At 38.7% G+C, this 21750-nt stretch overlaps 1 protein-coding gene across 1 annotated transcript; it reads left to right on the top strand.

Annotated features, from left to right (window-relative positions):
- The first annotated feature begins 1418 nt into the window (after window positions 1-1418).
- On the top strand, window positions 1419-20683 carry DNA2 (DNA replication helicase/nuclease 2). The gene is made up of 21 exons (XM_083866760.1): window positions 1419-1467; window positions 2243-2422; window positions 2785-2968; window positions 4307-4452; window positions 5818-5943; window positions 6748-6967; window positions 8009-8126; window positions 8404-8569; window positions 9768-9962; window positions 10143-10373; window positions 10874-10990; window positions 11094-11203; window positions 12260-12369; window positions 13314-13538; window positions 14613-14806; window positions 14910-14999; window positions 15092-15284; window positions 17833-17922; window positions 18537-18719; window positions 18839-18985; window positions 19580-20683. Exons 1-21 carry the CDS (start codon window positions 1457-1459, stop codon window positions 19634-19636), a joined length of 3093 nt encoding a protein of 1030 aa, XP_083722886.1. The 5' UTR covers window positions 1419-1456; the 3' UTR covers window positions 19637-20683.
- The last annotated feature ends 1067 nt before the right edge of the window (window positions 20684-21750 follow it).

Raw genomic sequence — 21750 nt, forward strand, 5'->3', positions numbered from 1 at the left:
AACAAATACGCTTTTTCATCTATCTTTAGTTTCACATAAAGGAAAGCCAGCCAATATCACAGTGATTTTTGTATTTTAAAGTTCTTGCAGTAGAGATAAATCTACTGTGTCAGAAAAACAAGGTGCCTTTCTTTTCTCTATATTGTTTTCCTGTGTGAGCAAATAAGCCAGTTCTTTTTCATGAGAATACTGTTAAGGATTATTAAGCTAAGAGTTTTAAGTCTTAATTCTACTACCAGGGATATTATTTGTGTTATTTGAGGAGTGTCATGGTGAGCTAAGCAGTTATGCAAAATAAAGCAGATCCCAGCATGTTGGTGCCTGAGAGGAAGAGAACATAAAAATGTGTCTCCTAAACACTTGAGTCTGGTTTTGAATGTGAAAAACATACCTACTTGATGGAAGTGTGCTGTATTTTCAGAATTAGTTTTTCAAAGTAAAATTTAAGTGTATCTAAGTGTTTTAATATTAATTCCTGAATTTACCCAGTTACACTTAGAGGATGCTGATATATCTTAAAATTGCAAACATTTTTCACAACCTCTGATGTCAAAACACTTGTGTTCAACTTTCTCCCTAGAACTTCCCCAGACTGGTTGCATTTTAGATAATTTGAAAAAGATATTTAAAGCGAATTTTTTACTTCATAAACATACTGTTGAGATATTTCTCTCCTGGTGTAGGAAGATGTATAGGCAACATGTACAGCACACAGGTTTAGCAAGCGTTCAAAGCACTTATGTAATTTCTTGGTGTTGCACCACATTATGACTGCATTTAATATCAACAAGAAAGTATTAAATGATAATTAATGTTCTCTTAGAGAATAATGTTGCAATGGGAAGCAACATATAGTTATATAGTTTACTGCATATATTTTAGGACTATCCCAAATAAAACTGAAAGGGCTAACTTATGGATGTCTCATCTTTTAACATTCACATATTTGAACTTGAGCCTTATGTTGGGATGTCTAACCATGGGCCAAAACCATCCTTTTTGCAACAGAGTGAAACTTCAGTATCATCTCAGACAGCCAGCGACCACGCGTGTTTATGGGGGGAAAGGTTGGACTCTGGGGCTCAGATTGGCCCATAAGCCAATTGGGAGTGGGAGGTCTAATATTACCCTGTACCCCCGCAGCAGTAGCAGAAGTGGGGTCGAGGAGTGGGACAGCACTTGACAAAGTAGAAATTAACCGCGGGCGGGGCTGGGAGCGAGGCGGTTCTGCCTCACCGCCTCCGCCGCCCCTCACGGCGCGGGCCCCGCCCCTCCCCGAGCCGGGCCGCGTGCAGCTTCGCGCCTTCGTTTCGCGCGCGCGGGAACCGCTGCTCCCGCCCCTCCCATTGGCCGCGCCCGGCGGGCTGCGCGCGGGAACCGCTGCTCCCGCCCCTCCCATTGGCCGCCCCGGGCGGGCTGCGCGCGGGCCGAGCCCAGCGTCGTGCGGGACCTGCCCATGGCCGAGAGGTAGCGGCCGAGTGCGGGGCGCTCCGGCTGGGCGGAGACGGCCGGGAACGCGGGGGGTTTGAACTTTAAAACCGCTCCCGGCTCCGGGCGCGGGAAGGTGGGATGAGGTTCTGAGGGCTGACGGGGCGGCAGCGGCCTTCCTCGGGCATGGGCGAGAGGTGGGAAGCGCTCGGGGCTGCCGGGGATGACCGGTGAGGGGAAGCCGCCGCTGCCGAGGGTGTTGGCGCTGGGCGCGGCGGCCTGAGGGACCCCGGCGTGGGCTCTGCCCCGCCAGCCCTGCAGCTCCCCCGGGCATCGCTCGGTGACAGGAGAGCGGCAGGTTTGTCCGCTTTAACTCATGTTTTGGCTATTGGAAACTGAACTTTGAATACCAGTTTTCTAATCAGCATCAGGTAATCGGTAGCGATTTACTGCTCCGTGTTGGAGGTATTTGTGTGACTGTGGGAGTTCATGCCGTGCAGGGAGATACAAGCTTTCTCACAAACACAGGGTCTGCACTACAGTTATAATTAGGTTACAAGTGCTTATGGGTATGTGGACACACATGAAGCAAAATTAAGCACTAACTGTAATAAATAGCAAGTTGCTTAATATTTATAGAAATTTTCTATACTTTGCTTGTACAGAACTAAAAAAAAAACCCTAACAAAATATTTATAAAAATTGAAGGGGAGTAAAATTTGGCTTATATTTGAAGCTTTCCCTCTTTTTGTATGTAGGTTGGCTCTTTTCAAATAGTGTGGTGTCCTGTCTTTGTAATTAGCTGTTACTTCAGTTTTCAGAAGAAAGTGGCTGACTTGCCTGATACAATCCTCAAGAATGGGTTGAACAACAGATACCGTGTGCTGGAAGTCAACGTAATACAGAGAAATGGAAGTGACCCTGAGAAACACTTGACAATTACTGCATCTCCCTCACTGGAAGATACAGAACTGTGCATTCTTAGGAATGGCTGGTAATCCATACAGATACATAGATGTTTGAAAAGAGAATGAAATACTGCAATATTAACTCAAATTTCTTTGAGTTTTATGGCTTTAAAAGTGATACGAGATCCTGAAACAATCTTTGTTTAATGTAATATTATCGGCATGCTAGCATAATGGATATCATCTTGAGAGACCTGATATTGGGTGTGTTGAGTGGGTATTGCTACCTTGCAGTTTGAATTTGTCATTGTAAAAATGCATTTATTCACTTTCAGGATTTCTTTAGTTCAACTTCTTAAAAAACCCCAACCCAGCGTTTCAAAGAATGTTGAATTTGCTCTGTTAATGTGTTATTTCTTATACGTTGTATCTGTGTGTTCCCTTGCAGGGAGTCTGTCCCGGTTGTTCCAGGGGACATTGTTCATTTGGAAGGGGAGTGCAGCTCTGGCACCTGGGTCATAAATGCCCAGTGTGGGTACCTGGTGCTGTACCCAGACCTGCTGCTCTCGGGCACCACCATCTCAAACAGTATTCGCTGTATGAGGAGGGCAGTGCTGAGTGAACGCTTCAGGGTAAGGATCCATCCAGACTGTCAGGGAGCTACTGCTCCACTGACACTGCTGGGTTAGCTCAGTATTAAATCTGGCTGTGAGGCTGTATTGCAGAATGCCATTATTAGCAATTCATAATGTTTACAACACAGAATAGTTTGGGTTGGAAACTGTCTCCAGTTGAGCTTCGCTTGTTTTTTTGAGAATTGCACCTGAAATAATGCAGTACTCTTAATACAGCTGCTGGGTTAAAGAACTGGTCTTTCCACTTATAATTCTGATATTTTTTTTGAAAATCTCTTGCCACATTTTGTGTGGATATGAATCCTTTGTGAGGGATGTGCCTCTTGCCATCCATATGAAAACATAACCCCACTTGGCCAAGTTAAGAGCCTCTGAAAAATTTAGCAAATTCAGTTAATAATTGGTGTAGGCTAACTCTGGAATATGAATCCAGCTACTCGACCTTGAAAGAGGAGAAGTTTCTTGTGGTAGTATCCTTGCTGATATATAAGAAACGTGCTGATAAATAGAGAAGCAGCAGCTGCCAGTTTCAGCTGATAAAAACTTCCAGACATGATAGGAGTATAAATCCAAATGAATAAGGAGATTTTAATGGAGTGGTAAACAGCCTGGCTGGGAACCTGTGCCTGAAACAAAAAAAATAAGTATAGGAGATTGAGACTATTAAATGGTCTTCAACCCTTTATCGGAGGAGTAAGGGGAATAAAATAATTGGGACAACGCACAGGGTCTTGACTGGGATAACACCATCCACCTGCTTGTGAGTGCAATCCACAAGCTACTGGTCTGTAAGAGATCCATAATACCACAGTGTTTGTGTTTCCAGTTTGGTAGTGACTCATGTAAAGGTTGTTTACTACCACTTCCAGTTCTTGTGATCTCTAGAGCCCAGCCCTGCTGGTGGGTTTCTGAGACATGTTGGTGATACATGGAATGATTTTTCTGTGAGCTGGTAACGGACAGGAAACTGCTTCCTGCAAGAAATATGTGTAAGACTCTAAAGTTATGCATTTACATTAGGAAATGCCCACAGGCAAAACTTTCTCTAAATTTATTTTAATCTGTGCCTTTGTTTCTCGCCATACAATCACATAGGGATTGTATCCTAACATTGCCAGGGGTGGGATAAACGTGAGAGACAAAGCAATAGGAGGGATCCATTTCAATTCAGCTGCTTTCACAGGCTGGTTTCACTAATCATCAGTGAGGTGAAAGCTGTCATGATCTTGTAGTTAAGTGCAGGCCATGGTGTGCAACAAATAAAATCCAGAAATTTTACAGAGAAGTTAGCATGAAATGGCATAAATCTTACTGTATGATGACATTCTGTTGCAGGGCTCCGAGTCAGGTTCACGCCAAATGCTCATTGGTACAATTCTTCATGACATTTTCCAGCAATCAGTGACCAATAACTTGACACAAGAAAAGGTACAAGAACTAGCAAATAAAATTGTGTATGGACAAAAGTATCTCAAAGAAATGTGAGTAGCATTACAGCTGTCTTTTATGTTCAGAAGACAGGGCAGGAACTTTGAACTAGCAGATTAGGTTTTACTTTAAAAATTGTAGCACTGGTATCAGGAGAGATTATCATTCTGCCAAATGACTGCTTAATGGAAATCAGGGATCTTTTAGTAAGATAATTCATCATTTTGCCATTTATTTGCCTTCCCTGCTGAGGTCTTTCTATGGATCTGAACTAGTCTTTTGGAGTAACTGTATGTGTCGGGGTTTTTTTATTTTCAGGCCAAGCAGGTTGCAGTGTTTGTGTCTGTAACATTAAATTTCCAGGCATCTCCCAAAAGCTGATTTGAATGGGACAAATGGTAAATTATGATCCTCAGCAATGAACCTAGAACCTTGTGACTGACCAAGAATTGAATGTCTGATAATTTCATATCTTTATCAGGTTACTTAAAGGCTCAGCTGTTAGAGGACCTTTAACTTACTTTCTCAGCAAAGCTGATAGAAATGCTAGCCAAACAAATAATATTTCCATCAAATGAAAATGGGAAGATGAATGACTGTCAGTTTTAACATTTTACTGCAGACTTGATTAAAATACGATTCTATTTATTTAAAGTAAAAATCATTATATCTAGACTGTTTTAAATTGTATGTTGGGCAATGTCAGTACCTGTTAGGCCCAAATAAGTCCGAAGTTAAAGTTGTAGTGGCAAAACTTATTACTCTTCTGTTATGAAGATAATATTTTGAATTGAGGCTGCTAAGATTACTTAAAGGCCTCTATGTCCCTCTGGGCCTCCATGAAATTGTTAATTTGCAATTCCTTTTTGCATATGTAGGTTACTGTTTGTTGGCATTGAAAAATAAGTTGCACAAGTCTGCTGCCTGTTGTCATTTGCACCCCTATGAACATTTTTGTGCAAAATCCACTTATATTTCTCTGTTGCTGTAGAATAATGATATTATTTCCAGTAATTGCCAGCACTGAATTATCTAATGCCACACAATTAGATTCTGTGTTATGTTCTGTCAAAATGTATTTAAGGAGCAGATGAAGATATCCAGGCTAAAAGCAAATGGTCTTTTAATCTTTTTTTCAATGTTGCATGAACTGTATGAATAGCCATTTTTAAATGTATGAGTTTGGTACTCCTTTCCTGCAGTCAGACTGTTAGCTTTGTTTCATCACATTTGTTCAGTTAATAGTTCTATGAATTGAGTTGAACCTCTATAGAACTCTCATTATCTATGGTTTGTAGATATTTATAAAATCTTGACACTTACTTCCAATTATCTTGTTGCAACTTGAGGCAAATCTCTTTGGTACCAGCAGCAGATTTAATACTTTGTTTCCTTAATGTGCATGTCTTTTTTTTTAGGTATCACTTGAATCTGAAACAAGCACAAATAATGCAAGAAGTAGAAGAATATTTGCCATCATTTTTTAAGTGGGCGGAAGACTTCATGCACAATCCAGCAAACCAAAACAAAATGCAACTAAAACTGTAAGAAGCCAGGACTAAAAGTTTAAACCATTCTATGTTGTATATCTTGTTTAGCTCACTTGAAATTTTTAGAACTTCTTATGCACATCTGTTGGGTGATTTGGAGTGAATTAATGGCCTCACTGACCATAGAGCTGACCTTGTGCTGCATGTTTAGCTGCCATTGTGAGGGCAAGACATGAAGCCTGAGGGTGAACTGAATCACTTAAAATCCTTGTGAACGAAGTGGTACAAACCAGAGCTTTTAGTCCGTAGAAGAGCAAGGATACTTGAGCTGCTGACTAAAATAGGAGGTACTGTAGTTATGAGCAAGACTACAAATCAGAATGAGAAACTATTAATCAAATGGAATTCTTGACTAATAATTTTTTTTTTCGGTGACATGGTGATTTTACTCAACTGCTGCTGAGCTCTTCTTGTCTGTGGCTTCTTGCTGTTAATTGTAATAGCCATAGGGTGTTAAAGTTTCAGTGAAATGGCAGGTCTGGGTAAAACCTGTATGCTAATGTTGAGTGAATGATAGAGTGTGGTTATTGAGAAAAGACCAAAAACTATTAAAAACAGTTTAAAGTCTCATTTTAACTTTGAAATTTAAATTAATAGCAAAAACTAATTCTGATATGTTGCTTTCTCTGTTTAATGGGAATATTTGTTTGAGTGAGACTCGATGCATTTTATTTCTAAAGTTAGTGCCTAGAGGCCACTTATAATGCAGAAGTATTATATTTAGATGCAGCACATTTTAATGTTTAAATATTAATAATTAAGGAAAATTGTTAACTTCTGGCTTAATTTTCTTCCTAGGTCAAATGGTGGAAAAACAGAAGATGTATCTTCTAAGATAGAGATTGTAGATATCTTGGACATTGAAGAGAATATCTGGTCTCCCAGGTTTGGGTTGAAGGGAAAGATTGATGTTACAGCCAGGGTGAAAATCCATTGCCAGTCTGGAGTACAGTCTCGGATAATGCCTTTAGAGCTCAAGTCTGGCAAGGAATCAAACTCTATAGAGCACAGAAGTCAGGTACAAACACCAAATGTCTAATTTCACTGTCAGTGGCTGGGTATACTTTCCTGCTAGGTGACCTATTTTAGGTCTTACGAATATGAAACACTTTGTGTGTGGTAAAATCTAAATGGCTCATCCTGGCATGCCCAAAGCTGCTGGTATAAAGTGTAAGTGGACTGAGTAGTAAAAAGTATATACATTTACCACTTTCAAACACACTTCTGGGTTTTATGCTGAAATGTTTGTTCCTTAGTCTCTTTTTACTACATTCAAATATTAGGTTGAAGCAAACTGTTTCAGGAACTAGTATTATACATATTTGCTTATAGCTGGCTTGATTTAGAGAGGTAGTAGCCTTGTTAAAAGGTTTTAGAGATGCCTTTTAATTTAAATCCTTGACCAAGTTTTAACTCCTTACAGCTTCTAGAAGACTTGTGGTAATGATGGCTGTTTAGCCATAGAAATTGTGGAAGAGCTAAATACAGTTTAGAATGTATTTTGGTTTTGATACTGTGCTGGTTTTGACTGGGGTTAGCAGTAGTTTTCTTCACAGTAGATAAGTGTGGGCTGTGTTTGGGATCTGTGCTGATCACAGGCTGAGAACACGGAGATGTTGCTGTTATTGCTGAGCAGTTCACACAGAGCCAAGGCCTCTCCTGCTCCCGTAGGGCCATGCTGGGGAGGAGACTGGGGGTGATGAGGGGACACAGTCAGGACAGAGGAGCCCAGTGATCAAAGGGGGATTGCAGACCATGGAGCTGATTGTCATACTCAGTATCTGAGGTGGGGGAGAGAAAGAGGAAAGGTGGGGAGCACTCCAAAGTTTGGAGTGATGGAGTTTTGCCTTCCCAAGGCACCACTCCATGGGAAGCCATGAATTAATTCCTTCTTGTGCTTTACTTCCATGTGTGGCTTTTTTTTTCCATCTTAAACTGTCTTTATCCCAACCCTCAACAAGGGTGGGGAAGTGAGTGAGCAGTTATGACATACTTGGTTGCTGCTTGGGGTTAAATCACAACAACTATATTGGAATAAGTTTTTGTGTAATGTTTCCAGGTTATTCTGTACACTTTGTTGAATTTAGAGCGGAGAGTAGATCCTGAAGCTGGATTTCTTCTTTATCTAAAAACTGGTACAATGTATCCTGTTTCTGGAGCTCGAATGGACCGAAGAGGTAAAGTTGTTCTGCTTCTCTGGAAACTGTATTTCTTATAAATATTACTAAAATATTTCTTTATAACTGTAAAGTTTACTCTTATGAAAATAGCTGTACTTTTGGGAGGAGGAGGGGAATGCTTCACTTGTTACAATGTTACTAAGGTTATGTTAAAAAGACTTTGCTATTTGTGAATAATCAGTTCTTGGCTGACAAGAAGTTGATAGCTAATCAGTTTTGAGGTAGAAATTGTTACAAACAAAAACATCAGCTCAGTTCATTCTTTTCTTGACAGAATTAATGAAGTTAAGAAATCATGTGGCCTTCTACTTAACACATAGTACCTATAAATCTGATGTGGGAAGGCAGAAGTCACAGCTTGCTGCTTTGCCTCCTGTGATTGATGACAGTCAAGCATGTAAACATTGCTCCCAAATGCACAACTGCTTTCTATACAGCAGGTAAAAAAAAAAAAAAAGTCTGACTGATGTTTTTAAATGATATTGAATAATTGTATCTTTTGGTATAATAATTTCATTCTTGTGGTTGACAGTTTTGTATATATTGAGGACTTTTCCACCCCAAAAGAATCTTCCACAGATTTCTCTACAACTTTTATTCAGCTCCTGATCTCACAGAGACTTAATATGTTTACTCAGGTACACTTTCTGCAAGACAAAATCTAAGATAAGTCTCAACAAAATACTTGATGACTTAAACAGATCTGTTTAAAAAGCTATATTCTTGCTGCTCTCTGAAAGAGGCAACCTTCGGGCCTGAGTTCTGGCTGGAGAGCGCTTTTTTCAGGTTCACCTTGTAGAAGATTGTTTCCCTGTAGGGTATGACACAGGTAATACATTGATACTACTCTGCTGAAGTATTATTGCATCTTCTTTTCAAGAGAAGTAGTAAGGAAATTTCACACAAAGTTATTGAAATGTTTAACAACTCTTACAAGTTTTAGACTCTATGCTGTACAAAAAACCCCCAAAACTGTATAGGGAAGAGATCAAAGGAGGTATATTAGAGCAGGAGAGCCTTTGGGATGATCTTGTGGAAATAGAATGCCTGATTGTTTTTAAAATTCTACGGGTAAAAGTGTATGTTGAGGGAGCTTTGGGGGGATACATGATATGTTTCTGTGAAATCCTGCTTCTAATACTCAGTTGTTGCAGCAGCAGGATTATAGCTGGGTAGCTTTTTACTTCTGAATAAGCTTTTCTTTCTCTGGTTCTGTTTTGTACACATGATTTGGTATAATGTCTATTGATATTTAGTTTTGAAATAAATTTACTTGAAGTTCGCTTGTGTTTTAACTATTAAATCCCCATTGCTTAGCTAATTATCAAAATAATATTTGTATGTTACAGTAAAAGGAGTAAAAGATCGACTCTAAATGTATATGTCACTACCCTTGAAATGCCTTTATTTGGTCTTTGCTTAACTTACTGCCCTTCAAAATCATAGAGATGATGTGAAGTTACTCATATGAGATTATGCATCTGAGCAAAGGGTACAGATCCTACTTTATTCAGTAATGATAAATTAATCTGTCTGGTATGCTACAGTAGATATTTGGATTGTTGTTATGTACATATGGACTTGCAGGTGAAAAAAGGATACAGGCTGAGCGTTTCCTGTGGTTGGTTCTATTCCCAGAGCTGTGGAGCAGAAGATGGCTGGTGTGGCCTTTCCTCCTGCTATGGTGCCTGTCATTGACAGAGAGACTCAGCACCTGAAACCCTCCCACTTAGAGTATTTCAGCCTCTGGTATCTGATGTTAACCTTGGAGCTGCAAAGTGGAGAGCATAAAAAGGGATATAAAAATATATGGATGATACCTGCTTTGGAAAGGTAAGGTATAATTTCTAAACTCATGCCTTCCTTCTTTCTTTTTGATTGTTTTGTATTTTGGTTTTGATGGTAAGTTGTGGGTGGTATGGTTTTTTAACTTGTGGGGTTTTTTTCTTAGTAGTTCTCTTACAGAGAGGATCTTAATATTAAAATATTTCTGTTTTTTTTTAATATCTTCAGAGAGAAGGCTGGAGATTGTGTTGGAAACATGATCAGAGTTGATGAAGTCCATGAAATTTCCGAGGGACAGTATCTGCATTTTTTCCAGCGTAGAAATGGTGCCATTCCTGGAACAAACCTGTTGGTTGGTGATCGAGTGGTTGTGAGTGGAGAGGAGAAGGGTTTACTTGGTTTGGCTACTGGTTATGTTAGAGAAGTCAGTGCAACAAAAGTCTCCTGTTTGTTGGGCAGGTAATAGGATAAAAAGAAAAGTATCTGTTTGCAAACACACTGGCACTGGCTTGAGGAAGGGTGCTCAAGGTGTCCAAAAAGCTGTGACATGTCCTGACTCATCCTACTGGCTTTGGAGTATTACCCTTCAGAAATTCTGTCTTGATTGAAACTGTCAGTACTTGGTCAGTATATATGCCTGTCTATTTAACCAGGCTGTTTGAATAAAAGCACATTTAAACTCTATTTACTTACATCTCTAGCATGAATATGGATACAGTGATTACTGTGTTAATAGTAACTTTCATTGTTCAGTCTATATTGTCTATAAATTTGGCTTATGTTTTATTATCCCTCATTGGGATCATGCTTTTTTTAGATAAGTTAATAGTGTGTTTCAATTAGCTATTGCTTCCCTCTGGAATCTCTGGAAGATACAATTTAACAAGTAGTAATAAGTCTTTAATCAACATGTGGCTGGTAAACAAAATTATTTTATCCATGTTCTTGTCATCCTTCAGGAATTTGTCAAACCTCTCCGAGAACACCATATTTAGGTTGGATCATGGTGAAGGAGATGTTGGTTCAGGAATCCCTTTTGAAAATCTTTCTAAATTGATGAAAGATTCCCCAGTCAGGTATGAAAAATCAAATTAATTTCACACTTTCAATATTTTCAGATAAAGTTTCTCATCTGGAAACTGTTATTGTAACTCAGATTTGTCTTATTTTTATCCACAGTGAGCGGCTCCGCAACTTGATAATTGACTTCCAGAAGCCACATTTCATTCAGCACTTGAGCTCTGTCCTTCCTCCCGAAGCAAAGGAAACTGTTGCAAATATTTTAAAAGGTACAAAGTGACTTTCTCCAAAATACTCTGCTTAGAAGTAGGTCTCTATAGCCAAATTATTTATCATGCTAGATATGAGGAGTTTTTCCTACTTTGAAGTCCAGTGATACTTTTCAGCTTAAAAATTGAAGCCAAGTTCTTGCCTTGCATGTCTTCCAACTAGCTGAAGACTCATTTAATCACAGGAAGACCTAATCAGATACTGGTTCACAACTTTATTTTACTTTTGTTAGTGGCTGCAGCATGCAGTTGCAGACAGAGTGCCTTATGATTACCTCTGTAATCTTTACAGAAGGAATGAACAGAGACAGTGTTGGGGTGGAGGAAGCTGACCTTGAGGGAGAGGAGGGAAATGGGCTTTGGTGGAAACATTCACTTGTATAATCACTCTTGCTGGCTTGTTAGCAGCTCTGTGGTTTCATGCTTTGTGGCACATATTTCAAAACAAAATTTGCTTAGGTATGAGGCAGTATCTTGTATTTGGTCAAAACATTTCCTTGTTCTCTGACAGAGTTGCCTGTGAAAACATAAATTTAACTAATTCTCTCAGCAAATTGAATTTTTTATAAAAATTCAGTTTGAAATCTGATTTTGCTTGAGCTTTGCTTAGTCCAAATAGCTGAAACATGCTGCTTGTTTGCATCAGACTGGGGCAAACCAGCCCTGCTGTAATGTTTGTTCTAAACAACATGCTGCTCTATGTGCTACTCATCACCCCTTGCTCTGAGATGTGTTTGGGTGTGAAAGTGGTATGATCAAACACAAATGCCCAGACACAATATATAGAGATGGTCAATTAAGATATTAGAAAAAAAGTCATAAAATGTCTAAAAATAAAAATGTCTTCAGTGACTTATTTCTAGGACCATAATGCAGACCCTTTACTACTTACATGGTGTATTATGTTTAATGTCATATTTTCATTAGAACCTACAAACTTTGCTCTGTTCTTGTCTCTATTAAGTGAAGGAGGAAATGATAATTTTGCTCTGACTTTAGTAATTATTACAATTATGATGAAGTGTAGTAATTTAATTTTGCTTTTTCTTTTGAAAGGTCTAAATAAGCCTCAGAAACAGGCAATGAAACAAGTGCTACTTTCAAAAGACTACACACTTATTGTGGGTATGCCTGGAACAGGAAAAACAACTACAATATGTGCTCTAGTAAGATCATGTACCTTGGTGTTTAATTTTTTGGGTGAGATCTAGAGGATAGAATTAAACCAACTGTGCAGTGTCATGGCTTCATCTAAGAGTATCTGTATAATTCTTTTTGCTTAACCTATATTTGGTAGAACTAAAATTGGATTATGTGGAGTAGGATTGTCTATTGCTTGTGTAGGAATATATGTGGGAGGGAGGAGATTGAAGTATGTTAATAATTTCTGTTGCTTTAGTGTTAAAATTCTTTGGTTCCAAATATCATCAAGTCTTCAATTCCTGAGTTATAACTTAAAAGAGTGACTCCTTGAGAAGCCAGTAATTTGTTCACTGTAAATTTTATGAACCTGTGGGGGTGAATCTATGTGCAGTCTGCTGCCATTTCCTCTAGCTTATAGTTCCCTTTTCCCCAGGAAAGGACTGTAGGAGCATACTGAATTCAGGCTGTGAGCTTGAGTGAGTTTTTCATGACAGAGCAGTATTATCCTGCTTCCAGTTGTCATCAGCTCGTGGGGAAAGGGGAGGCTGGAGAGCAGACAGCTGCTGCTGTCTTCAGATCAGCCCATTCCCTTGAACCTTTAGCGACTAAATTGCCATGGAGAGCAGTGCTGTGAGAATGGGCTGCATGGCTTATTCTTACAGTGGGGATCTTAGGAGGGCAGTTCCTTGTGAATGCACATCCAGGTTCTTGGCCCTCGCTGTGTGCAGCAGTGCTGTGAGCCTGCTGTCCCTGGAACCTTCAGGGCTATTGCCCATCTTGTCAATGGCCAACATCTGGCCAGGGAGACTCATACAAACCATATAATATAATATATATATCTATATATATAATATAGATAGATATAATAAATGCTTATTATTTTCTCCCTCCAAAATCCTTTGTGTTTTTCACCTTATCAAACCTGGGATTGTTGATTCTTCTTTTCTTTCCCTTTGCCACTCGTTAGGTGAGAATTCTTTCTGCCTGTGGCTTCAGTGTCCTTCTGACCAGTTTTACACACACGGCTGTGGACAATGTCCTGCTGAAGTTGGCCAAATTCAAAGTTGGTTTTCTGCGCTTGGGGCGAGCTCAGAAGGTTCATCCAGATATTCAGAAATACACAGAAGAAGAAATCTGCAGGTCCAGATCAATTAAGTCTGTAACAGATTTGGAAGAGGTCTATAATAGTCAGGTAAGAAAAATGTTTTTTGCTAATCCTATAAATTATTAAAGGTAATTGCATTAGTATTTTGTTTGGATACTGCAGAGAAGGAACCCATCCCAAGGGTGTGTACTGCTGTAAGAAATCTGAGCTGAAAGAGATACTCAGCCTCTGCATTGTTTCAATTTCTGTATAGCCAGTAATGATCTACATTAAGTCTGCAAGTTGAGAAGCTTTGTTTGTGTGCACACAAAGTAACTCATGATTGTAATGAGCCCCAAAGACTCCAGTGCTTTTATCTGAGATCTTGTGAGGGCTGCTGCAGCCTCCTTTAGCATTATTTACATACTGCTGCTGTTTGTTCCTTCTCCCTCCCACTTGTTCCATTAGTGCAGTCAGCAGATGGAGAAGTAGAAGTGGAATGCTGTGGAGCTGTCCTGGCCAAACCCTTATTTTTGATTGAAAGATTAGTGCTGTGTGAGTGTTAATGCATAAACCATAATGGGAGCTGGGTCATATGAGTCAGTGGCAGCTTTAAATTAAATTCTCTGAAAGAATAAAGTCTGATGGTAGTTTGAGTAAATGCCAACTTCACAAAAGCTGCCATTTACTTTTTATTGATAAATATTGCAGGGGAATGATTGAAGTCATAAGGGGAATGATGTAGCATTTCTAATTTTAGTTATTTTGGTTTGCAGTGGAAGCACAGTGGTGGGGAAGAACTGTGCTGCTGTTGTTTTATCTTCTCTGCAATATTGAATAAAAAAACCCCAAACCACCTGATTTTTCACAGTAGTCATTTCAGCACAATCCACGAACTGTCCATGAATAGAACCTGGCATCACTTTGAACAGATGACAGGAACTAGTTGATTGCTACAGTCTGCTCTAAAGCTGGTTTTGTCATTTGAAATTGATGCAAGAATATGTCAGGCCAAGATATGTCTAAGTTATGCTGGTCTGATTTTGAGGATTAATAATTTGATTTCTGTGATTTTACAGTTTAGTTCAGTTTAATGGGAAATATTTTTTCTTTTAATATGGAGAACACAGAGCTAAAGGATATAAAATGTGCCTTATCTTTGAACTGTGTCTCAATTTTCAGCCAGTGGTGGCAACGTCTTGCATGGGAGTAAATCACCCCATCTTTGTTCAGAAGCAATTTGACTTCTGCATTGTTGATGAAGCTTCCCAGATAAGCCAGCTCATCTGCCTGGGCCCACTGTTCTGCTCCAAAAGGTTTGTGCTGGTGGGGGATCATCAGCAGCTGCCTCCACTTGTGCTGAATGCAGAAGCAAGGTAAGATAAAATGCTGCTGGACAATTGCTAGTGACAAATTCTGGGAAGGCTCTTGTAGTGTTTTGATTGACACATTTTGATATTTGTTTTTGTGTTGTAACAGAGATCTTGGCATGAGTGAAAGCTTATTTAAAAGGCTGGAACAAAACCAAAATGCTGTTGTCCAATTAACTGTGCAATACAGAATGAATAGGTACTTTCAACATTTATTAATTAAATTGTGTTCTTAATGTGGGATTGAAATGGTGAGATTTTTATGCTTTTTCTTGTTTTTGAAATTTTTAGTAAGATTATGTCATTGAGTAACATGCTGGTATATGAAGGCAAACTGGAATGTGGCTCAGAGAAGGTGTCAAATGCCACTGTTAACTTACCCAACTTAAAGAAATTGAAACTGGACTTTGGGGATGCTTCAAAGACTTGGCTGAAAGAAGTCCTTGATCCAGACACACCTGTGTGTTTTCTGAACACAGAGAAGGTAAAGTTTATTATGCTCTTTCAGACATTGTATTTTGAGGCAAGTCCTCAATACAGTCAACATGTGAAGCTATAGGCTAAACAGGGAATTTCAGAAAGTGTTTTTCTAGGATGTGAAGTGTGCAGCACACAAAAACATTGTTGGTATTGTTGGCAGAGCCGAGCAGCGGTGGTACAGCTGCTGCTGGAAACATCACATCTGAGAACAGCTGAAAACTTGAATTTAGATACTGTTTCAGAAAATATTGAATGAACTTTAAACTTTGTTTTTCCTGTAAAGTGTAGCTCCAAATGTAGCTATACTGGATGTTCCTGAGACATCCATCCTCAACTTATTTCCATTGGCTGAGGGTCACTGGTGTCAAAGCTGTGTTCCAGTGGCAGCAATAACTGCAGTTCTCCTTGGAAGTTTGCAGACATTCTATACATTGAAGTGTAAGGGATGAATAAATTGGTTTAGGGGTGTCCTTTCATGGAGACTCAAAAATTTGCTGGGAAAGTAAAATTCTAGTGTGGATAAAAATTCTGCAAAGAAACTGACTTGCAGGAAAAATGAGGAAGAGTTTAAATGCATGAGGGAAAAGATCAATAAATTAGTTTTTAAATACATTATTTTTAAAAATAAATTACCTGATTGTGCTTTCTAGTACTTGTCACTGTAATTGGTGATTGGATTATGATTTGAGTCTTTCTTCCTCCTTAACAGATTTCATGTTGATTCCTATTAATACTGTGTTTTGTCAATAATTATATCACCTGATGGTATTTTATGCTGACCCTGCTTAGAACTCACCAGTGTTTCTATGCTCTCTATGATATTGTACAGGATTCATTTTTTTTTACAACAGTTCTGATAGAATCTTAAAAAGAAGCAGTGTTTACTTTGATGACTTACAGAAATTTCTAAAAATGTCTAAACTAAACCGAGACATTTTCTAGGGATGCCTCGACAGCTGCAGTCCCTTTCCCAGGAAAGCAGACAGTTGGTCCCAGGGAAGAGGTCTGTTAATAGGAATCTGGCTGAAACATTGTTTATCTAGTAATCATAGCAAAATTGCTAATGACAAAAGTAGAGTTTCTGTTCCAGTTCAGTTTTTTTTTTCCCTAGAAAGCCCATCTCAAGAGTAAGACAGCTGTCCTCTTAATAGAGCCAGGAAGAAATTTTTTATTTCCTATATAGACATGAGGCTATAATGTAATTTCTCCTTTTGTACTTCCTGTCAGAACTCCATGTATTGTGGTAGTCATGGAGGGGGAAATGGAAAGAAGCCCCACTGAATGTAACAACAAGCTTTGACTTTGGAGTAGGTTTTTCCCCCTGTACTGTTTGTAGTGTAACCAAGAAATGCTTATGAAGAAGTAGACTTGGGATGGAGGGATACAAACAGAAGGAAGAAGAAAAACCACCATGACACCACCAGGGAGCTTACACTTATTATGCTGGCCTTTAAAAAAAAGGAGAAAAAGCTTCTATTGTTTTCTGCTTAACAATGCAACATGTTTGTGACAGCAATTGGAAATCTATTTGTTTCTCTTCTCCCAGCCCCTGTGTCAGTCTGCACTTCTCTGGCAGCTTGGGGCTGGCTGTTTGAGAAATGACACCCTTGATTTAGGGCAAGTCTCCTGAGAATTTCTAGGCCCAAGTTGCTTCTGCTGGTGTCCTATGGGAACAGGGGAAATATAAGTGTAAGCATGTGTTACCATAAGCATGACACAGCTTTTAAAACTTCTTTCCTAAGAAGATTTTTGTGGAGTTTTTAGCTACACTAATGCCCGTGTGGTCAGAAATTAACTGTGCAGTAGAACAGTGTTCTGCTGCTTGAAGAGAACTTGAGCACATGGAGTTTGGAGGCTTCCAAACGCACATTCATTGCTATTGGTGCTACTTCAACTCTAGAGAAGGCAAGAGTCAAGCAAAGACAAAAAATTGCAAAACTGTGACGCTACAATGACAAGAGTTTACATCCTGAGCTTGTTGGCCTCATTAATTCATGATGTAGAGAGTGGGAGGTAATAGTTAAGAAATGGTAAATTCAGTGAATATTTGAAAGTTGGGAGTTCAATTTAATACTACCATTTTGGATAGTTCTTGCTTTAGCTTTAAATGTAAGCTTTCAAACATTTAAAATTATCCTTTATGCCATGGAATGAAGTAAATAATGTATGGAAAGTGTTAAAGCAAAAGTCCCATGTAATTTGCTCTCTTACCTTATCAGCAGGAAAATGTCTATTTTTGGGGTTTTTGATTTATGATGTATAATGTTGAACTGTAAAGTCAGAGGATTAAACTTTGGCTTAAGTTTCTTAAGGTAACAAGCTAGTGCTAGAAACTTGTTTTGGGAGTTGTTCCAATTTGTTTTGCAAATGCAGTATTCTGAAGTTAATTCACACTACAGGCTCTTCTGTTTAGTAAAATTTAGCATTTAACTTTATTTCTTTAATTAATACCATTAATATAAATCCACATACAACTCAGTGAGTTAGGGACAGAATATATTACCCCATTATAGAGAGCAAAAGTTTATTATTTTCTGTTTGTATTTTTAAAGGTCCCAGCACCAGAACATGCAGAAAAAGGTGGCATAAGCAATGTGACAGAAGCTAAAATAGTACTTTTCCTCACATCCTTATTTATTAAGGTATCTGTTACTTTATTACATGGTTTTGAGGGAGAGCTTTATAACTAATATTTTTACATTACTTTAGTAGTGCTGACTGTGTGTATTGCGTAGTTCTCTTGGGTATAATTTTAAGGATAAATTGAGGATTGGCTTCGTGTCAGTGTAGTGGGGAGCCTGAGGTCTGCATTCCCTTTGCTATCCCTTGCCTGCTTGGATTGAGGTGCCAAAACCAAAAGCTGGATGCTGAATCCTTTTAAGAGATTAGGGCTTTCTTGGGAGGGAGGGGAGAGGATTTGCCCTTGTTCCTTATTTCATCCAGTTAGCTACAGGAGTAGTACAGACTAGGAGCTCTGAGTGTTCACCTCATGGTTTAAAGAAGAAAGAAAAATAAGGATTTCAAGGATATCTGCCTTTGTGGTGAGTTAAGACAAAGCTTGGGAGCTTGCAGTAACTAATGTTTTCCATCTTCTCTAGTTAATACTAGTTACACCTACAGTTCCTTAGTGTAGATACAGTATCTTGCAGCACTGTTTAAAAAAAAGAAGTCATTAGAAAAATCTTTCTGACCATACTGAATTTTCCAAGCCAACTGCAGTGACAGATTTTTTTTCTCTGGTGTCTTCCTCCCTCAGGCTGGCTGTAAGCCCTCAGACATTGGCATTATATCACCCTACAGACATCAATTAAAAACAATCACTGATCTGATGGCAAAATGGAAAGAAAGCAGAGTGGAAGTTAACACGGTTGACAAATACCAGGGAAGAGACAAAAGTATCATAATTGTGTCTTTTGTTAGGAACAGTACCGATGAAAATGTAAGTTACTCATATTAACTTTGTTCCAGTCAATTTTAGTAGTTTAGATGCATTTTGAAAATGAGTGGTTTATGTCCATGAAGTAGGAAAAATAAAAGCAAGTGACATTTATTTCCCAGCTTGGCACCCTCCTGAAGGACTGGCGCCGCCTGAATGTTGCCATCACAAGAGCCAAGCACAAGCTGGTCATGGTGGGCTGTGTTCCATCCCTGCGCTGCTATCCTCCCTTGGAGAAGCTCCTCTGCCATTTGCAGTCCCAGGCAATGATATCCTTTTTCTCTGTGCTAGTTTGGGAAAGGTGTAAGATTCACTTACTGAGATTTGAGGTACGAGTGGGAAGGTTTGATTATTTAAGTTATACTTTTAACAGTGACTGGCAACACAGCACAACATGTGCTGATTAAATTCTCAGAAGTGTACTTGAGATCAAGCTGGTGGATGGGTTTAGAACCTTCTCTGTCTTCAAAAGCAGAAGAAGTCAATGCTGACTTGCAAGTCAACTTTGACATTTTTTTTATTTTCAGGCCTGAATTTTTAATCTTTTATGCTTTTGAATTTTCTCCTGTGATCATTTTGAGTTTCTTGGCATCTGAACGTCAGTGTGAATGCTTTCTTCCACTTAACACATCTGCTTAATGAATAACGTTGGTGGAAAAGAAAACAGTGTCACTTTCAGATGACACCATAATTTTTTTCTTTCTCTCTGGCATTGTACTGAATAAGCTTTAGCTATTGCTGTTTCCATCTCCTATTTAAACAGAAAAGAACCTTGTTAGCTGCTTTCTTTGCAAACACCAGTGCATATTCAAACAGGTTTTGTGAAAGAAGAATGTTGTCAAAATCCTTCCTTAACTTGCTACATCTTGAATCTTCCAGCGGGGGCTCATGAAAGTATCCACAAGTGTAACATCTTATGAGTGTGAAGATGGAAAGTTTCACAGGCCTCTGTATCTTTTCTTCTGCTGTTGTTTAATGTAAATAACTGGTAATTGGAGTATCAGTGCTGATGTGCACTGTTCGGTCTGGAGGCAGCCAAAACAGGAAGCATTCAATTATTTGGAAGTTTCCTTTCAGCAAAATAACAGATATTTCTTGAAAAAGCTGATGGTTGCAGTACTAAAACACTCAGCTTACTTGTGACAAACCAGAAATATGAAGCACTCTGTTCCTCCCACTACAGGATATTGCTATATTCTCTTTTACCTTGATGAACAGTTACCTGCAGAATGAGTGAGGAAACACTGGAAGAGGGAGTGTAAACCAGTGTTGTGTTGAATCACAGTTTTCTGAGCTCAGTTTGGTTTTAAAAACTTGAAAATGAAGTTTACATACAATAATTTCATTTGTTAGAATTCCTAATTAAGGTGCTGTGTTGTGCTGTTTGAAAAGAAAAATTCTTCTTCAAAGCGTCACATTGTCCTTTGAAGTCTACTCCTGCTTTTAAAAATGCTGAAGTCTTTTATATTTATATACATAATGTAATTAACCTCTCATGTGAAGATCCCTTGACATTTCTAATCTCTGGATTTTGCACACATCAGGAAGAAATGTGATGCTGATTCACTTAATGCCCTGTTATTAACTAATATGTTCAGCAGATCAATCTGAAGTGAAATGCTTCATAGTAGAACTCCTGTTTTCAGTTGATCTGTAGTCTTCAAAACAAAGACTTCCCAGGAACCTAAACATGCAGCTTGCTGACTAAGAAGTTTACATGCTCAGGCTCTATTATTTTAAAGATGATGGCATATGAACAGAAAACACATTTTACTTGAGAGATCTGTGTTAGTTTCTTTATGCTACCTCATATTCTAGACGAGGACACTGAGAAGTCTCTTTCCAAGGTTGCTGGTGGAAACATCAGGTTTTTGATTCTTCAGAATCATTAGCATTTGTTTTCTCTTGGATTAATGTCAAGTAGCTGTGTGCATACAGTTGCAGACAAACTTGTTAAATGTGGGCATTTTCACTCTTTTAAACTGCTCCTTTACTTTTTGTAATGTTTGAAATAATAAAAGTTTGTTGTTGGTTTCGTTAAAGTTGTTTATGCTTTGTTAATACTTTGCTTAATAGAAGGCAAATATTTAGAACATTACAACAATAATTTGAATAGTTGACAGAATATCCTTATTTTTGAGGTGAAAATACTTGCTTCATCAACTGTGCCTATGCTCTGGATCTGTCAAAAGATGAAAAAAAATAGGGTAAAAGATGCTCTTTATTATAGTAATGACATCAGAATACTTTTTTAGAAGAGATTTTCTTTCTGTGTTTAGGATCTATGTGTAGAAAGCTCTCAAGATTTTACTAATCTGTCTTATGCCAAGAAATGCTTATCCAGGAAATGGTTTGCATGCTATTAAAAACTTAATAAATAAATAAGAAATATTGCCATCCCATCATGAAATTGCATGAGAAACAAACACCAGAACATTTCCTCATCCACTTAAAAAATACGTGCTTCCTTCTTGTCATGTGGTAGAAATTAGACTGAGCAGCAGTCTACAGGTGAAACCTGTTTGCTCTGGTGGTCTCAAACACAATTGAGCTGTGATTCTCTCAAACACTCTGTGTTTCAATGAATATACATGGCAAGTGAGTATCTTCTAGCACTAGACTACAGATCACTTTTTCTGTGTGCTGCCTTTAAAACAGCTTCTCATGCAGAAACAGCCATTGATGCTGCTGGAAAACATGCAGATGAGTGCCTACTGTGTTATGTGTTGCTTGGGCATTCCCAAAAAATGAATAAGGAAGCTGTTTTATGCCAGACTAGTAGGATCAGTGTGACTGTTTTAGAATTGTTTGATGTTTAAATGCATAGGTTCCTTTTTCCTTGGAAGAGGTGGGAATGGTGGATATAAGAAGTGGCTATAGAGAAGTGTCCCTGTCACCAAGGGCTGTGTTCTGTCCCTGTGTTGCCTTTGTCCTTTGGTCCTTCCTTGCAGACCCAGGCAGTGACACCCTTCGTGCTGTTTTTTGCAGTCTCTGAAGCTGGGCGAGGTAAAGAACACCTTTTTATTTTACAAGT

This window comes from Zosterops lateralis (genome assembly GCF_965231275.1).
Source record: "Zosterops lateralis genome assembly, chromosome: 8".
Lineage (NCBI taxonomy): Eukaryota > Metazoa > Chordata > Aves > Passeriformes > Zosteropidae > Zosterops > Zosterops lateralis.

Excerpts from the sequence above, each read along its gene's own strand:
- DNA2 (XM_083866760.1), top strand. Across the intron at positions 5,944-6,747 it reads AACAAAATGCAACTAAAACT|GTCAAATGGTGGAAAAACAG; the intron begins GTAAGAAGCCAG and ends TTTTCTTCCTAG. Across the intron at positions 8,127-8,403 it reads AGCTCGAATGGACCGAAGAG|AATTAATGAAGTTAAGAAAT; the intron begins GTAAAGTTGTTC and ends TTTTCTTGACAG.